The following is a 19,714-nucleotide window of genomic DNA, read 5'->3' on the forward strand; positions in this document are numbered from 1 at the left end:
GAAGAAATGGGCTGGTTGTGGAGAGGAATGTGGGTCCCAGAGGAATTTTTAAAAAATGGGGTATATTATACCATTCTATGATACGAAGACGGCACTGGGTTTTTTATGATAGGAATTGATTGGGCAAGAAATTTTGGTAATGCAGGACAGAGGCGACAATTACAGGAGTAGAGAGAGGAAGTGGGATCTAGGGGACAGGTAGAGGAGACGCTCTCAGCCAGCCACACGGACAGCTCATTGGTCTTCAGGAAGGCAGGCAGTATATATAGGTGCGCTGCTTTTGCACGCCAGCTGGTACATTTGGAAGAGGGAGCATGAGGGCGTTGTCTTCAGATTGCTTTTACTTTCTCAGTGCAAAAAGCACCAAGGCCCTATCACGTGCACACTCAGCCATCCTCTTGGCTATGCATCGCTCACTCCTGAGAAAACTTTTTCCCATCCAGCCTTTTCACCCCCACTCTTCCCCTCCTCAAGGAGCTCTGGTGGCACAGTGGTTAAGTGCACAGCTGCTAACTGGTCAGTGGTTTGTGCGTCAGCCTCCGTAGAGATTTACAGTCTTGGAAACCCAATGGGGCTGTTCTACTCTGCCCTATAGGGTCGCTATGAATCTGAATGAACTCCACGGTGGTGGGTTTGTTTTGGTGGGGTAGTTCCCTTCCTAATGCAAACCGTTATCACTCCAAGTCGGAGTTGCCAAGTATCCTGGTGGTGAAGAAGTCAGCCTCTCTTTAATAAGACAGCAATACAGGTCAGTAGATAAAGTTAAAATCTCCATAAACTGATAGGGTTTGAATATACTAATGGATAAACAGGATAGGACCCCTTTCAAGCAGCCTCTCTGAGGTTTGAACCTATGGCTACAGTGTCATAGGTTAGATACCACGAGGTCTCCTCTTCCATTTCCTGAGTATCATGAAGTCCCTCTTTCTTCTGAAAACAAGGCACTGCACTTCGTGAAGGGGGACTCAGGTATAAAAGCAAGCCTGGAATTTTGTGTGTTAAGGAACTAGATCCTGATTGCTCAGCTACTGACTGTGAGCCTCCCTTCCTTTCCTGAAATGCATGTAAATGACAGAATCTTATTTAAAATTTGAGTCTGCAGTCAATAATTTGGTTTGGTTGACATGTTCTGGAGCATAAGGACTGGAGAGAGGCCGAGTGTGTGGGTGTTAGGGCCCCTTCATGCCTTATTTTTCCCTTCTTCTCCTCCCCTCCCCTCTGCAGCTAAGCTCTGTCCCTGGGCTGTTTCACTTCAGAGAAGCTTTGTTGTTTCAGAAGGGATTGTGGACTGAGCCTGACTGCCAGCTTCTTGTTACCACTTCCAACCTCATACCTTTCTTGTAGATCCCAATCAAATTAGGTGTCTTGCTTTTTGTCCTGAGGCTAATTTATCTTTGTACAAGTCCTCCTCAGTCCAAGGGTCAGGAAGAGAGCTCCAGCTCTGATGAGTTAGTTAAACATTATGGTCCTTGGTCTCTATTTTGTTTTAAACTGGAACTGGTATGCTGGGGATGACCTGAAATTAGTTTCTCCTTGGTGGTTCTTGGGATCAGATGTCATGATCTTGATCTAAAGGAAAAACTGAAAATTCGTATCCTTTCTAGTTGGAATCGTGGTATCTGTGGGAGGAAAAGACTTAAAAAGAAAGACAAAGTCCTTAATTACCTCCTTCACAGATATTCAGGAGAAGTCACTGGAAAAATCAATCTCCAAATCACATTTTGATCCTAGACCTGTGCACGTGCCTGACAGCCATTGTGACTCCAGCTTCATTATGACACTGATGCTGACAAAGATTGGATTGATGATAAAAGGCAATAATATTGAAAACAAAACAATAAAAAGAGGTATTCAACTTATGTCATTGGAATGGAACCGTGCCATAAGTTGGGGACTACCTGTATTGGTAAAGTTATTCGGAGTATTATTAAGTTTTAAATTGCTGCAGTATCTGTAGTTATATGTATTTTTTAAAAATAATATTTTATTGTATTTTTGGTGAAAGTTTACACAGCAAAGTAGGTTACCATTTGACAGTTTCCACACAAATCGTTCAGTGACATTAGTTACATTTTTCATATGTCAACATTCTCTTTAATTGCATCCTGGTTGTTCTGTTTCCAGTAATGCCATTGTAGTTACATATATTTTATATACATTAAAAAATTTTTATTGTGGTAAAATATACATAGGAAAAAATTTGCCATTATAACCATTTTTTCAGTGTACATGTTAGTGACATTAATGGGTATGCTCCATCTATGGCTGGTCCTTCCACCCACCTGCTCCATGCCACCCCGGTCCCTGGAAGGCCTCTATTCTCAGGGCTAGGGCTGGGTGGAGCCTGAACTCAAGCAGGCTCCCTCTCCTGGCTCCAGGCCAGAGTCCCTGCACTGAACCTTCTTGCCAGCAGGTGGCAGCTGAAGCCTGAAAACTGCACTCTGCTCCCTCTTCCCTTGTAAGAGCTGCTTGTCGGGTCACCTTACTGGGCTTGGGCTTGGAGAGGATGCTCCCGGCAGAGAACCTGGCTCCTGGCTCCCATGCTGCTGTCCCTTCTTGTCTGGTGGCCCTCACTGCCTGGACCCCTTTTTGGGTGCTTAGTTGGATGAGGTCCCTGAGTATATGCTCCACCCAAAGCTAAAACTAAGTGGGGCACTAAAAGCTACTAAAATATTTTGAAAGGTTGTGCACATTCTTAAGCCCCCTTTTCCTAAGTAACTCTCCATATGACGCTGGAGCCCAAGGTCAAAGAAGCCCAGCAGCCTGGGTCGCCTCTGAGTTCCTTTTCCTCCCCCACCTCTGGGGACTATCCCGCTTGCCTTTCGTTGAGTTGGTTTCTTTTGGGCTTTTACGGTGTAGAATCTGGAGAAAAAAAAGAGTTTGGGCAGGGGAAGTGTTGGAAGCCTATGGGCTAGAAATGGAGAATTTTTAATTTTTTAAAAAGCAGAGAACAACAACAAAGTAGAGAAGAGTAGTGGGTGTGTGAGAGGAATTTACTGAGGCATTGCTAGCGGCATCATTTTTACACTGTTCAAGAGTTATGTTTAAATTCGTTTTTGGTAGTGGACTGTTTCTTTGATCCTGTCACTGTTTTGGGTCTGAACTTTGAAGGTGATAATCTCACAAGAATTACACAGAATTCCTGTTGTGTGGCTAGGGGTGGGCAGGGGAGGGGTCATTAATATTATCTAGGAAAGGATCAAGGAAGTCTGCTTAAGGGCGGGGTATTTGAGCTGAGTCTGAAGGGGGAGGGGAAGGTTATTCCATGTTGGTAGAGCAACAATTTGAATAAAAAGTAGAGAAGCAGGAATTACCCTTGCAGGTTTCACGTGCTCCCCAGCCCATCCCCAACTCTGCCTACGGAAATCCCACTCAGCCTGCTCACATGCCACCTCGTCCAAGGCCTTCCTTTGGCTTGTACCGCTTACCTGGCACATTTACCCTATTAGGCCAAAGTTGTGAGGCCATCCGTCCCAGCTTCTGGAGCACGTGGACCCTGGGTTTCAAGATGTTGCCAGTGAGATCCTTACCCTACCCTGCCACATTCTGGCTTTCAGCTTCTAGCAAAGCCAGGTCAGTCAGCAGATCTCTTCTTGTAGCTCACAAAGGACATGTAGAAAACTTCTCTCTCAGGCTGAAGAAAGAGCAGGAGGATCAGGGGAAAGAGTAATTTTGGGATTCTGGGAGAAATTTAAGAGAAGCTCACGTTTTGCCGATGCCTCAGGCCTAGGGCCATGAGCAAGCAAAGCCTATGCTTAGATAGTAGGAGCACCCCAAGACGGAAGGTATAAGGTAGATGAGGTAGGTGAGTGGCAGATAATCTAGTCTGCTCCCAGAAGGGATGCTGGAAGTGAGGTTCTTTGATTGCCCTGGAGAAAATTCTGGGGTTAGTACCTTCTGCTGTCCTCTGGGTGACAAGCACACCCCTACAACATGCAGAGCCAGTGGCCTCTCAGGGACACTGGGTTTTGTTGTGGTGCTTTTATCACATCAGCCTCATGCCAGGGGCAGTCAGCTGAGGGTCTGTCTGGAGGATGCAGAAATCCTGGAGGAGAGCTGAAGCCGAGGCCCCTGGACCTGGAAGAAACCTCAGAGCCCATGTAGCTCAACCCTATCTGTCATTTTACCATGGGAAATGACTTGCTTAAGGCCTCAGTGAGTTAGTGGAAGAGTTATAACAGGGTTGTAACCAGGATTTGGGCCCGTCATACATTAGTTGCTCTGGTTCTTAGGTCACCAAACCAGATGATTGGTTACACACTCCACCGCCCATCTTCGTTCCTTATCGTGGGGCACAAGTAACCAATGACTGTAACTTGTCCCAGGATGAAATGCTAACCCAGCTGTGCTGGGACAATCCTGCCACTAACCTTCAAATGCCCTCACTTTCTGTTTGTGCCAAAGTTGCCTCTCATCAGGGGGAACCACACGCTGGTGGGAAGAAAACGGTTCTGCTATTGGCAGGATCTCAAACCCAGTGGGGAAGTGGAATGAACAGGGCCCCAAGGATCCTAAAATAAAGGAGACAGAGCCTTTGGGGGGCTTATTGCAAACTGGTATAATTCAAGTGATATCTTACAAGTGGTTAAGACAGAAGGCAGACGGGCTGTGAGCCAGGCCTCAGCTTCAGAGGTGTGTCCCCAGAGGGGACTGATGCTCTCAGGGAGCAGGAACTCAATCTCGGCTGCTCATTAAGCATGGAGCCATGCTGGACCCTTCTCAAGGAGCCTGAGAGGAAAAGAATGGAGCGGAGAGAGCCACGAGGCAGCTGCTTTAAATTCCAAATCTGCTCAGTTCTCACTGTGTACCACTCCTTCCTGGAGCAGGCCTCAGAGCCACCCCAGGGAATGACAAGGATCCCTCCTCTAGCCCAGGATTCCCCTAGGTCAGGGTGTCTACGTCACCCTCATTATCATTCATCACTGGCTTTCTGTTGACTGCCACAGGTTTTTCCAGCTTGCAGCTTAAAAACACCAGCAGGAGGAAAAACAAAGAATGTTCTTGTTAATATAAATCCACAGCAAAAATGAATCGAGAACTGGCTGTTTCCCAGGGTGGCAGGCGTGGGATGGTTTCCCTGTAGACTTTATCCATAGGGTGCTGGGGATGCTGCTGGAGGTGCCAAAGGTCTGAGCTTTAGGACTTGTTCATGTTTTCAAGACCCTACGGGATGATCACGGAGCAGAATCAGGGCCTAGCAGAACACTGGGACGGGGGAGGGTGGAGAAGGGAAACTGGTGGAATCCTGAGGTCGTTCCCAGGGGGAAGGGAACACTACTTCCAGAAGCAGCAGTAGGAAGAGCTGAGCCTAGACTCTGCTCAAGGGGGTCCAGGGTGCTTGGGGTGGAGGAGGTGCCCCCTCCTGCAGTTCTGGGTTACTGCTTGGGGAAAGTGAAGTCCCAGGAGGTTTCCTGAGCACATTTCCACATGGCCTGCATGAGACGGGTGAAGCCCATGTCTTTGGGCTTCTCCAGGCCTCTCATCAGCCGTTGCTTCATGATGGAAACAAATTCCTTATTGCTCAGCTCCCCATTGCCTAGAGGAAGAGGCAAACATAACAGGGGTGAGTGGAGGCGCTGGAACAAAGCCACCAAGAAAGTCTCACTGTTCACACTGTGGACCCAAAGTAATCAAACTTAATTCTCTTGGCTTAAAATTAACTGATTTGCCCCTGATGCTTCTGACTGTAACTCAGTGACAGCTCAGTGTAGTGTGACAATAATTAAGTAAGAATATACTATATGTCAGGTCCTGTATTAGGTGCTGAGAATAAAGAGATAGACAAGACACTGTCCTTGACCTTGAAATACTCCCAGGCTATACAAAAAAAAAAAAACCCAACCAAACCCCATTGCTCTCCAGCTGATTCTCTGACTCATAGCGACCCTATAGGACAGAGGAGAACTGCCCCTTAGGGTTCCCAAGGAATGCCTGGTGGATTCGAACTGCCGACCACTGCACCACCAGGGCTCCACTGGGGAACTAAGTAGTTAGGTATTGCTGGACACAGGAGGTGCGGGTATGGGAAGTAAACCGAAGACGTAGGCAAGAGACAGGTCTCCAGGGATCCTGTATTCATCCTAAAGGGCTTGCATTTTATCTTCTAGGCAGTGGAACACCAGGAGAAGACTGGAAGCAGAGGAGTAAATGTAGTCAGATTTCCATTTGGGGCCATTTCTCTGGCTGCATATGTGAGGATGGGCCAGGGGTGTCAGAACTGGATCATGGGGGCAGCTAGGAGGCTGTGTGATAATCCAGGCGAGAGAGGGGTTTCCCTGGTGAAAACCAAAATTAAAATTGGCCTTTTGGGTTCAGCCAATTTCCCTCCCCACGGCCTGCCATTCAATCCCCCTTTCATGGTAGGCTCTCAGGACTGGGAGAGGCCTTGGAGAGCACGTGGTTTGACCAGCAGCCACTCCAAGGGCAGAGAAAAGGTCGCCCTTTGACCAGAAAGCCCAGGAGGAGATAAATGTCTGCTGAGTAAAAGAACGGAGGCCGTTCTGGAAACCAACAAACAGGCCTCTACTAACGGTCAGTCTGGGGAGAGCCTGGAAAGAGGGAATAAATGGTTTACTTCTGAAGAAAGCACCTGAAAACCTAACCTGGTCCATGTTTTCTGGCTGAGAAGCCTCCGAGACAGGATACCTCACAGCAAGATTAAAAAAAAAAACAAAACCAAACCCGCCCTGGCTTGTTTCTATAAAGTACAAAAACAGGTAATCTAGTTAGAAGTCAGGTAAGTGGCTTCCCTGGGGGAGGGACTCGACTGGTTCTGGAGGATGCTGGCTACACAGGCACATTTGGTTTTTAAAAATTCATCAAGCTGAACCTTGAGGCAGTGAGTTTATGTTGATGGGGGCAAAACAACCCAGAAAAGAATGTAATCAATGTCACTAAATTACATGTAGAAATCGTGGTGGTGGGGGGAACCTCAACTACAGATTGGTTGTGGTCCCAAAAAGATAAAGTTTTTAAGTCCAAAAAATGGTTGGGCTTGGAATAAATAAATAATGCCCATTACTTGGAAAAAAAAAAATCAAGCTGTATACTTACGATATTTGCACTTTTCTATATGTATACTACATTTCAATATAAAAAGTTAAAAATTAGCCTGGCTTAGCTGAAAATTAATAAAATCGATCATCAAGGATGTAATTAAGAAAACAGAAAGGTCTGAACAGGATTCTTACACTTTGTATGAAAAGAAGCTTGAAAATGGAAAAAACCTGAGGTCATTTCCTGTAGACTCCCATGGGATCAGCCTCCTGCTTCCCTAAGGCCACAGCTGACCACTCTGGATGTTCACCAAGAACCAGGAATGTGACTGTGTTGTGTGTGTGCATGTGTGATCCGTGGTGCAACACTACAAGTCTGCGATTAACAGGCTGTTTGAAAACTGGAATTCTCGGTCCTCTGGCATTTTGACCTCAGATCATGCACTTGTAGAACCAACAATGGCTTTTTATATACTTCCTTTTTCTCTAGATTAACACGCCCTAGAGATGGCAGCAAACCTTGGTGGCATAGTGGGTAAGTGCTATGGCCACTAACCAAAAGGCACTCCTTGGAAACTCTATGGGGAAGTTCTACTCTGTCCTGTAGGGCTGCTATGAGTTGGCGGAATCAACATGACGCAACGGGTTGGGTTTGGTTTGGTTTAGAGATGGTAAGGGATTTTCCTACGGTGTTTCAAGTGGATATTAACACAGCCTCCTTCTAAGTGGCTAGAAAATCAAACATAGACATCCTTTCCCAGGACTTCCTAGGAGAAGAGGGAAATGGAGAGATTGGTTGCTTTTCTTCTCATAATCACTTCATAGACCAGCTCTGGGGTGCCTCAATGGAGGTACAGCTTCAAAAATTATTTAAAAAAAAAAAAAGAAGTTTTTTGAAGAGGGAAGTCGAATCACCTAGAAGTTATCAGAGTAATGAGAAGATCCGGGGACAGTTCTTATCTCCACAGTGGTGCCGTCCCAAGAGCTCTCTGTGTGGTGGGTATGTTTTATGTCTGTGCTGTCCCATACAGCAGCCACGACCACACGTGACTACAGAACACCTGAAATGTGGCTAGACAGACAGAGGAACTGAGTTAATTAAATTTTAATTAGTTTAAATGTAAGTAGCCATGTGTGACTAATGGTACCCGACTGGACATGGCAGCTCTAGAGAATAACTCACCTGAGGATGAGGTCATTTCCTTGTCCTAGCCCTGGGGCTTCCTTTGAGTCAGGCCTTGGTTTGTGGGTGCAGGATGGAGATTTAAATAACTAAGCATTAACAAACACCTTCATTAAATGTGCAAAGTACTCCTGGAGGTTCTATGGGAAGTCCAGTGGTGAACAAGACTTGTAATTACCCTCGAAAGCTCACAATTTAGTAGGAAAGTTATATACAGAGACAGAGTGTAATATGTATTAACACAAAAATTTGAACCAAGTTAAGGAATGAAAAGGCCAGGGTGATTCATGGTGCTGAAACCAAAAGGGAACGTTTTAGGTTGGAGCTTTTGAGGCACTTCTTTAAATTCCATTAGCCTAGCTTCCTGGAGGACGAACAATGAATCCTGGCTGTGAGGCAAGCAATGCAGTAATACAGTATAGGGGGCGGCAGCACAGCTTTGGTTCAAATGCTGGCCTTTGTGTTCCTGAAAAAATTACTTAACCTCTCTGAGTCTCAGCTTCCTCATCTGAAAAACACAGTTAATGATAACACCTCCGTCAGAGGATTAAATAAGCAGCTTAGCATAGCACCTGGCTAAGTAAGCACTGAAAAAAAAGGGAGCCTGTGTTTTAATATTAGTGTCAGTATTATTGTATCAACCAACACAGCTGAGAAATAATTATGCCAGAGCAAAGCCAGGATCTGTTCAACGGGCTAAGCTACTGAGCAGGCCTCAGACACAAAGAGCGTTGTGTGGAGGTGGAATGCTAAACAGATGGACTATGAATGAAATGTGCCCTGGGAGGTGGACAGGTCGGTACCAGCTTCTGCCTAGACACGCTCAAATATTTGAGCGTGCCTCGTCTACTAGCAGCAAGCTTGGTCTAACATTTCTGTTTCTATTTTTAAGATGCTTATGGCCATAGACTAATTCAGACCTGCAGGCAAACTGGAATAACAAGAAGAAATGGAAAACCCAAGCCAGGCCCAGGGGTTGTATTTCTCAATGTCCTGAGGCTGAGGGCTGAGATACTGCTCCCTTTCCCTGCTGACTCCAGAGGGCCCCCACTCACCGTCACAGTCAAAGAGTGCGAACACCACATCACACACGTGGTCCGAGAGCGCCACCTGAGCCACTGTCCTGGCTACCTGCTGCATGGTCACTGAAAGAAGAAAGAAGGCGGGTCAGTATAACGGAGGCATCTTCATTTTCCTTTCTCTGGATGAGGGGAGAAACTGTTCAATTATAATCAACGTTTTCAACTGTATTTAAGTCATACTTAGAAAATGAGAATTTAGTTTTTACCCATAACCCCTCTTCCTTTTCACCTCAGGCTCCATTCTCATGCGCCAACACTTTCAGAGGTATAATACTGTAAATTCAGAATGTTTGACACTACCGTGTTTCCTTCTTGGCATTTCCCACTCACTGGAAAGACCATGATAACAAAGCATCAAGGACAAAGGCAGCAAGAGGAAAGGGAGATGGAACTAAGAGGCTTGTCGGTAGTGTATGTACACTACGGCTTCATCATTCAATTACTGATCGACAGGTAAGCACTTCTGGCCGTCAACTTCTCCCGACCCAGTATGCAAGTTACAGGGCTGGCAACAGTCCCCAGAGGGATAAATCATAAGAGATGTTAACAACCCACTCCTCACTTACTGACGACATGGATAGGACCCAAAAACCAGGTTGTTATGCAAAAACTGGAATTATGCAAAAATGGAGGATGACTACATCATTTCATTAGTGTCAAATGTCATCATTACATAACTACCAAAACACTGAGAATCATGGCCCAGCCAAGCTGACACATGACCTTACCCATCACAGCCAGCGTTACTCTTGTCTCGAGCCCCAGCCATGTAAATAAAGTTCCAAGTGCCATCCAAGAGGTATATCCTGATGACAACCACTGCAGTTTTAAAAGGCTGTCTGGAGCCCTTGTCCCTTCCACTGGCATATTCCCAAGGACTCTACCTTCCTTTTATTCTCTCTCTCACTACGTCCTCCCCTAACTACCCCCTCCTCACCAATTTCTGGGCTGATTTTGCCACAGAGACTCTGAGTGACAGGTTTGTACTGGGGTGGGGCTGAGCCCAGGGAAGACATTAGAAAACCGCAGAAACCCCTAGTGTCACAACCCCAGATGATTTCCCGAGGTTTAAAATGAGGGTCCTGAACCCCAGCCCTAATCTGTCCTTGCAGATACCCACTTAACAGAGGTACCTCAGTCTCACCACCCCTCACTACACTTCCGAGGGTCTCTGCCTAACAGAAGCCCCCCATGGGCATCCACTTTTCCAAAGTTCACTCCAAGCAAGGGCTCTTCCGTCAGCTGTACAGAACCAGCTGACACCGGGCAGTGCCTAGCCACTCCCATGCGACGCCCTCCACCTTCTACGTCAGCCCCAATCTCCCGCTCCTACAGATGCCTGACCAGGACTTGGGCCAAAGCAGCTGCCACAGGAACAGCCATGATTGCCGGCTGTGGGGGAGCTCCAATCTCCCGGGCCAACTCTTGGGAGCAGGTCCAGGCACCGTGGCCAATAGATAGTGAGAGCCATCTGTTAGTGGGCAAAATTCTGTTTCCCAGCAACTTGAAGGTGGAGAACTGGCAAACTTGAGCTGTCAGATACAGACAGCAATTTAGCCAATGACTGCTTGCACCAGTGGCGATGCCTTGGCCAATGGGAAATGTGAGTGTAGGATGGCAAATGAGGGGTGATGTGGAAGAAATGAGTCAGGGATACCATGGAAAGTAAGATTAAACCTATAGTTGCCAGAGGGTTACACACAGCAGGACACACGGCCAAAAGAGAGCACTTGGGCATTTGTTACTGCCAGACGTATGTTGTTAATGTGCAAAATAGTTGGACAGTAGATTTTTTTTACTACTATTGTAAATGCAAAATGTTGGATAACCAGATATTTGATAAGCAAGGAATGGATGTATATTCAGGACTACCACCTGTCGGTTTGTCATACTGTGGTGGCTTATGTGTTGCTATGATGCCAGAAGCTACAGCACCGGTATTTCAAATACCAGCAGGGTAATCCATGGTGGAGAGGCTTCAGTGGAGCTTCCTAAGACAGACTAGGCAGGAAGGCCTGGTGATATACTTCTGAAAATTAGCCAGTGAAAGCCCTATGGATCACAGCAGAACACTATCCAAGACAGGGCTGGAAGATGAGCCTCCTAGGCTGGAAGGTGCTCACACAGTGGCCACAACAATGGACTTGAGCATACCGGTGATCGTGAAGATGGCGCAGGACCTGGCCATTCTGTTATACATGAGGTCCCCACAGGTCAGAGGCCACTCAGTATCAACTAACAAGGCAAGGGAAGCACCTCTGTCTTAGTCATCCAGTGCTGCCATAACAAAAATACCACAAGTGGATGGCTTTAACAAAGAGAAATTAATTTTCTCACAGTCTAGTAGGTTACAGGTCCAAATTCAGGGTGTTGACTACAGTGGAAGGCTTTCTCTGTTGGCTCTGGAGGAGGTCCTTGTCCTCAATCTTCCCCTGGTGGAGGAGCTTCTCAGGTGCAGGGACCCCGTGTCCAAAGGATGCACTCTGCTCCTGGAGCTGCTTTCTTGGTGGTAAGCGGTCCCCAACTCTCTGCTTGTTTCCCTTTCCTTTTATTGCTTGAGAGATAAAAGGTAGTACAGGTCACACCCCAGGGAAACTTCCTCCACATTGGATCAGGGAGGTGACCTGAGTAAGGGTGGTGTTACAATCGCACCCTAATCCTCTCAACATAAAACTACAATCAGGAAATGGAGGACCACCACAGAAGACTGGGAATCATAGCCTAACCAAACTGATACACACATTTTTTGGGGGGACATAATTCAATCCATGACACACCTCCACGGATAAGCCCCTGGCCCTACTTCATCCCTCCTCTCTACTGGTTTTGCAACAGCCACTTTGTCTTCTTCTGACTGTGGTCTTAGGGATAAGCGGTGACCCCATCTCACTAGGTTATTATGCAGCTTTTTCTTCCCAGACTTCAGCAGAAAATCTGTTCTCTTGCCATTTGTCTTTTCTCTGACATTGACTGTTAAACACCAGCAATACTGTGAGAATTGGATTCTTGTGAAAGATAAGTCAGGAAGGACTAGGCAATTTCCACTGCCTTCCTTCCCATCTATTGTCAAACTTGGTCTACCTATACCCATAAATTATGATTATTGTTTATACACATCTGTAAGCCAACTAAAGCTCAGAGGAAAGACAAAGATTGGTTTCTATCTATGAATCAACTAGCAATGAAATATTCTCCATAAACATCAAATGAAATTCACCTTGAAGCAACGGGAACTTAAAAAAAAACTAGTCAGTGTGACTTCTTTATTTCATTCCTATGACTTTGTTTCTTGTTACCAGACTTTCCTGTGTCAATTTTTTTCTGCATTTGACTTTCCACTTTACCTCTGTCACCTCCCAACATTCACCACAGCATCCCCTGAAGTCAGCAGATACAAGTACCAGAGCAATGAGAGGGCACAAGGCAGTACAGCAGAAAAACTGTGTTCAGAGTCACAAGATTGGAGCTTTAGTCCTGGTTACAGCACTGCCTTGCTGTGTAACCCTGATGGGGTCACTTTATCTCTTCAGATTTAATCTTCTCATATTCAGATGAGGAGATGCCACAAGGTTAACTCCTGAGGTAGCTAGTAGTGCCAGGGACAGTTTACATCTGAGAGTGAGGGTGGAGAGAAGGTAGACAGAAATAGATCAAGGATCTTGTGTAGCAGAGAGCAAGATAACTTGGCTGCAAGCTGGGCTATGGCTCAGTGTTCAAAGCTGCCAGCTTGAGGGGGACTACATTGCTCAGGAGGGCGGGAAGGCTTGGTTTCTTCTTCCTGCAGCTTTGGCTTACCGTGAATTATCATCCTTCCTCCCAGCTTGTAAGTCAGGCTGAAGGCATAGTCAACATTCCCTGGAACTAAAAGACTTAAGCAGAAGGTATCACTGTCGTAGATGTTCACGTGATAGGGTTAGCCACTGAAGGGGGCGCTGGGGGATTTATGAGACTGTAGTCTTGATTTAGTTCTAGGATTTAGAGCTTAGGTTTGCAGGTCTAGATACTTGATTTTTTCAGCTGGTCCACTGTCTTAGTTATCTAGTACTGTTATAACTGAAATACCACAAGTGGATGGCTTCAACAAATTTATTCTCTCACAGTCTAGGAGGCTAGAAATTTGAATTCAGGGTTCCAGCTCCGTGGAAAGGCTTTCTCTTTCTGTTGCTTCTGGGGGAAGGTCCTTGTCATCAATCTTTCTCTGATCTAAGAACTTCTCAGGGCAGGGACTCCAGGCCCAAAGGATACACTCTGCTTCTGGTTCTTCATTCCTGGTGGTAGGAGGTCCCCCTGTTTCTCTGCTTGCTTCTTTTATGTCTCAAAAGAGACTGATTCAAGATACAACCTAATCTTGTACACTGAATCTCGCCTCATTAACATCATAGTGGTAGAATTTACAACACACAGGAAAATCACATAAGATGACAAAATGGAGGACAACGACACAATACTGGGAATTATGGCCTAGCCAAGCTGACATACATTTTTGGGGGACACAGTTCAATCCACAACATCCAGGAAGGGCTAATTCCTGATAACTGAATGAACTACCCAGAGAAGAAACAGAAATCAAAAGGCCAATTCACCAGAACAGCAGGGCTTTGAACAGGTTGGAACCCCTGCTAAGAACTTGCATTTCTAACAAGTTCCCAGGAAGTTATACATAAGAATCACCTGGGGATCCTGTTAAAATGTAGGTTTTGATTCAGTGTAGTATATCTGGGGTGGAAATGGAAATTCTCAGCAGGGAACTTGTTAAAAATGCAAATTCTCAACAGGGCTTTGAATCAGAAGGAACTGGTTTGAAGCCCTGGGGAATAATACCCTTAAGAGAAATAAAATGGTGACAGCTGGTCATTACACTTCTCAGTAGGAAAACTGACTGAGGAACCTACTTCACCTCAGAGGGCTGCTTAGTAATGAGATCAGGAAGAACTGGTCGCTCTCAAACCGTGACTGCGTACTGGATTACCTTTTGCAGCTTCAGACTGTGTCCTGAGAAAAGGATCAGGACACTCATTCCTAGTGAATTAGATAAATATGAACACTTTTTATTAACCTGTGTTTCACATCAATCGCCCACTTCCAATGGCCATAACAGACAACTAGGCTCATTTTCTCTTTCCTAGTCTTCCATTCTCTCAGGGCAGAAAGCCTATTGCCAATTCCCCTTGCTATTCCAAGTGTTCATGAAGATAGAGGCCCTTTCTTCTAGCGTAACTATTAACTAAACGATTTTCAAGGATGTCAGGGAGAGCTTGACAATTTTTAGCAAGAAGCCCGACAAAGTAGTATTAAGTGGTTATAAATGGGGACCTCTGGAGCCCACCAGCAGGAATGCCTCATTATAAATGCCAGCTCTTCACTGAATGGGTTATAGATCATGTTCCATCTCACATCAAGAGGGCTTTGATGTCATTCATACGATAGAATGAAAAACCAGGGCTACAAAGTCATCGTAACTCAAATATCGCTGGGATATTACTAGCCAGCCAACAGCCTAGCTGGGGTGTAGTTTTACAGTCCACGATCCTCAGGCCCCTGGAGTGTGAATCAGAGCGATGAAGAAAACTAACATTTAACTAGCTAGGGAGCTGTCCACTTGGGGCACGTGGGACGACAGCAGCTTTTTAGGTACACGCCAAGCACTTGACAGCTGGTCCTGAGAGCGGCTCATTCATATTTGCTTCCAACATCTCTGAATCTGAAAGTCTTAATTAAATCACGGCGAGCAGAACAACTCCCCTCCTCAGATCTAAGCTTACCCATGCAGACCAGTGGTTGGCACTGAAATTGTGGCCTCCCCTATGTGACAAGGCTAATAGATCAATGGCTGGAATTCTAGCTCCTACATGGGGACAAGAGGGTGCCCTGGATGAGGCCTAGGTCTCCAAAGCCCATGGATTCCTTTAGTACAAACCTGGCTGAGCTGCCTGAACGACAGATGGATATGGGATTGGGTGATCTCTGCTTGTTGGGATGGGGCAGGTTTTGGAGCAGACTCAGTTGGCACTCAAAACTCCGGTGCCATCTGGCTTTTTGAGAAGTCCAGGCAGGATCTGAGTTGTGCCAGGTTCCCAATTTGTCTCTGGCATGGCCCATGACTGGACAATTCAACAGTAGAAAGAAACATTGTGAGTTTGTATGACTATTATATCAGGAGCTACATTACATGAAACTACTCATCGAACACATTAGTGAACAGGAGAAAGGTGAATTCTGGAGTGATAAGAGCCCAAATGTCCACTTGGAATCAGAGAATCTTAGAACTGGAAGAGACCAAAGAGGAAAGGTGAGATTCAGAGAAGCTAAATAATTTGCCAAGGGTCACAAAGCTAGATGGTAACAGAGCTGAGTCCCCTAACTTCTGGCCCAATGCTTTTTCCTTATACACATTGGGTCTGTTTGATTCCTTACGTGGACAATACCAGTGTCCCCATGAATCTGTCACCCTAAAAAGGGAACAGCACATAGAAAAGCCAAATCAAGCAATCCTAGGTGCTACCAGGCAGGGATGAATAACTGAATACAACAGCTAGGGGTTGTGCGGAGCCAGCAACACAGCTTCACTACCGATCTGTATACAATAGAAAGACATTGGCATTCTCTTGGAACTCATACTGACAATTCCAGGGACAACTTAAAAGGTGTACTACACAGCAACCCACTGAAATGCATATGGAACAGAGGAGGCATGGGAGCTTTTCTCCACAGCTACCTCTGATGCACAGATGTAGCTAATCGCAGTCTGACCCATTTAGGAGCTGCCTGTCTCTTCCTAATGCAAAGGTATCTGGAAAGGTGATACTCCAGGTTGGGCTGACAGTCTCTAGCTGTGTGACCATGTGATTCTTCCTGCTTTGCTGGACTGCAGTGGAGTAAATCAAAAGCTGGCTGGTGACTGGTCAGGTTAAGTGACAGCAGATGTTTCTGCTTCAGGCCTAGAAGGCTTGTGGTACTGTGTCTTGGTTTCCTAAGCCCATCCCTAGATGGCTGGGGGTGTCAGGGGAGAGAGAATGGGAAACTACCCCTGAAAAAGCATTTTGTCCTTTCCTCTGTACCTTCTCCCAAGGTACTTTGGCTAATATAACACACATACTTCAACCTGACCTGGGGGCAGGCGGGCGAGAGGGAAGGACAGCACTTAGGAGAGCTAGCAATTTAAGGAGCCAACAGCAATGCAATATACTTATGATAAAAAAAGAAAAAAAAAAAGGCAAAAAACCCTGTTGCTGTCGAGTTGATTCTGACTCATAGCAACTGTGTAGAACAGAGCAGAACTGCCCCACAGGGTTTCCAGAGCGGCTGGTGGATTCCAACTGCTGACCATTTGGTTAGCAGCCAAACGCTTAACCACTTCGCCACCAGGGCCCCATACTTAAAACAACAACAATTCCTTGTTCTGCTCACTGCTGTGGTCAGGTTTTCTGAACCTCAGGACACCTTCACCAATGTTGGCTTCAATGGGACTGTGTTTACATGCTTAATAATCTGGCATAAACTCATTTATCAGGAAGATTTATTGCCACCGTCCAGTATATCTGGCTTCATTACAATTCCTCATTAACATCTTGTCCACAAAGGGCAAGCATTTCTACCAGCACCATTAGGTAGCCAGTGATTTGAGCTGACAGCCAGAGAGTGATTACAGTTTACTGGGGAGACTATATATACACCATTGAGATGGAGAAAGACATTGGAGAAATACCAGTATATTAACACACACATGTGGGTTACAGTGGAATAGTGGTATTTGGTAGGAGGTACATTTTAGATCTGAATTTTAAGGGATTAAAGAGACAGACTGGTCCAGATTTGTGCATGTATGGTAGCGGGTGATATGAGGTGGGGTGGAGGAGTCCATTAGAATAAAGAATTGAAAGCAGGAAGGGATGCTAAAGGCTGACTAGAAAGCTAGAACAGAAGGTGCAGAGGAGGATGAGTGCATCAGTATAGACTTTGCAGAGGGCCAGGCAAGTCTTCTTACAAGGAAACCTTCATAGGAAAGCAGGGTCTTACTTGGGAACCAATTTATACTTGTTTTTCCCTCTCCCACCCTTTATATACTCATTACCTTAATTTTAATAAAATATTTTTTTGATTATAAGATCTTGAGAAACAGTTTAAACTGAGAACACATTCTTTTGTGGTTATGAGAGGGGGGAGGGAGGAGGTGGGAGAGGGATATTTACTAATTAGATAGTAGATAAGAACTACTTTAGGTGAAGGGAAGGACAACACTCAATACAGGGGAGGTCAGCACAATTGGACTAAACCAAAAGCAAAGAAGTTTCCTGAATAAACTGAATGCTTTGAAGGTCAGCGAAGCAGGGGCAGGGGTTTGGGGAGGGACCATGGTTCCAGGGAACATCTAAATCAATTGGCATAATAAAATCTATTAAGAAAACATTCTGCATCCCACTTTGAAGAGTGGCGTCCAGGGTCTTAAACGTGAGCAAGCCGCCATCTAAGATGCATCAATTGGTCTCAACCCACCTGGATCAAAGGAGAATGAAGAACACCAAGGACACAAGGTAATTACGAGCCCAAGAGACAGAAAGGGCCACATGAACCAGAAACTACATCATCCTGAGACCAGAAGAACTAGATTGTGCCCGGCCACAACTGATGACTGCCCTGACAGGGAACACAACAGAGAACCCCTGAGGGAGCAGGAGAACAGTGGGATGCAGACCCCAAATTCTCATAAAAAGATCAGACTCAATGGTCTGACTGAGACTAGAAGGACCTCGGTGGTCATGGCCCCCAAACCTTCTGTTGGCTCAGGACAGAGACCATTCCCAAAGCCAACTCATCAGACATGGATTGGACTGGACAATGGGTTGGAGAGGGATGCTGGTGAGGAGTGAGCTACTTGTATCAGGTGGACACTTGAGACTATGTTGGCATCTCCTGCCTGGAGGGGAGATGGGAGGGTAGAGGGGGTTAGAAGCTGGCAAAATGGACATGAAAAGAGAGAGTAGAAGGAGGAAACCGGCTGTCTCATTGGGGGAAAGAGTAATTGGGAGTATGTAGCAAGGTGTATATAAGTTTTTATGTGAAAGACTGACTTGATTTGTAAACTTTCACTTAAAGCACAATAAAAATTATTTAAAAAAATAGCTACAAACGACATTACTGCAGACACCTGGTAAAATCTGGAAGTATATGAGATAATAACAGTATTATATTAATGATAAATTTCCTTGTTGTGATAATTATATTGTGGTTATGAAGGAAAATGTCATTTTTCTCAGGAACGATAAGCTGAATTATTTAAGGGTGAAAAGCCTTAATATATCTGCAGTTAACCCTCAAATGGGTAAGAAAAAAGTGCAAGTGTATCTGCACATATGTACATGTGTACTGTGTATGTATGGGGGGGAGTTTAAGCACATATGACAAAATGCCAGTTGGTGATTGTGGGTACCAAGTATATAGGTATTACCGTACTTTCCTTGTAATTTTTCTATAGGTGTGAAATTTTTTTAAATAAAAGTTGGAGACGTAAAAATAAAATGCCACTGAATTACAAAACAAAAAAAAAAAATTTTTTTTTTTGATTAGGTCTGTCTTAGTTATCTAGTGTTGTTTTAACAGAAATACCACAAGTGTGTGGCTTTAACAAACAGAAATTTATTTTCTCACAGTTTAGAAGGTTAGAAGTCCCAATTGAGAGTGCTGGCTCTAGGAGAAGGCTTTCTCCGCCAGCTCTGGAAGAAGGCCTTTGTCTCTTCTGAGCTTCTGCTCCTGAATGATCTCATGTGGCTTGGAATTTCACTTCCCCATCTCTGCTCTGCTCTCTTGTTTAATGTCTTTTATATCTCAAAAAAGATTTAAGACACACCCTATACTAATCCTGTCTCATTAACATAAAAGACAAACCATTCCCAAATGGGATCATAGCCACAGGCACGGAGGTTAGGATTTATAAGAAATATTTTTGGGGGACATAATTCAATCCATAACAACATTCAATCCATATTTACTTGCTTCGAAACTCAGATGGTACAAAAGGGTCAAAGTCTTCCTCCCAACCTTATCCCCCAGTCACCTAGCTGTCCAGAGACAACCAATATCACTGGTTTCTTCCAGAGATATTTTATGGAAATCAAATACTGGAAACCCTGGTGGCGTAGCGGTTAAGAGCTACGGCTGCTAACCAAAGTGTCGGCAGTTCAAATCCGCCAGGTGCTCCTTGGAAACTCTATGGGGCAGTTCTACTCTGTCCTATAGGGTCGCTGTGAGTCGGCATCGACTCGACGGCACTGGGTTTGGCTTTTTGGTTTTGGTTTAATCAAATACTTATAATCTTTACTCTTCTTCTTTCTCCCACACAAATGATGACACACTAAATCTGTTGCTTTTCTTTTCTCATTTAAGAATTTATCTTACAGGTAAAATATACCATACAGACCAGTATGTATCATACCACTACCATACTGGCCCATGCTGGT

The 19,714-nt window shown here is 45.2% G+C and overlaps 1 protein-coding gene across 4 annotated transcripts in view; it reads right to left on the reverse strand.

The window, feature by feature from the left end:
* Positions 1-4,540: 4,540 nt before the first annotated feature.
* MICU1 (mitochondrial calcium uptake 1) overlaps positions 4,541-19,714 on the reverse strand; it is a 269,106-nt gene continuing 253,932 nt past the window's right edge. For all 4 annotated transcript variants that reach the window (XM_023547062.2, XM_064269703.1, XM_003408889.4 and 1 more), the window contains 2 exons: positions 9,234-9,323; positions 4,541-5,536 (listed from right to left, as the gene is read on the reverse strand). In XM_023547062.2, coding sequence (XP_023402830.1) covers positions 5,376-5,536; positions 9,234-9,323 — 251 coding nt within the window. In that variant the 3' untranslated portion in view covers positions 4,541-5,375. The remainder of the gene's footprint in view (positions 5,537-9,233; positions 9,324-19,714) is intronic.

The sequence above is a fragment of the Loxodonta africana genome, chromosome 16 (assembly GCF_030014295.1).
Source record: "Loxodonta africana isolate mLoxAfr1 chromosome 16, mLoxAfr1.hap2, whole genome shotgun sequence".
Taxonomy (NCBI): Eukaryota; Metazoa; Chordata; class Mammalia; order Proboscidea; family Elephantidae; genus Loxodonta; species Loxodonta africana.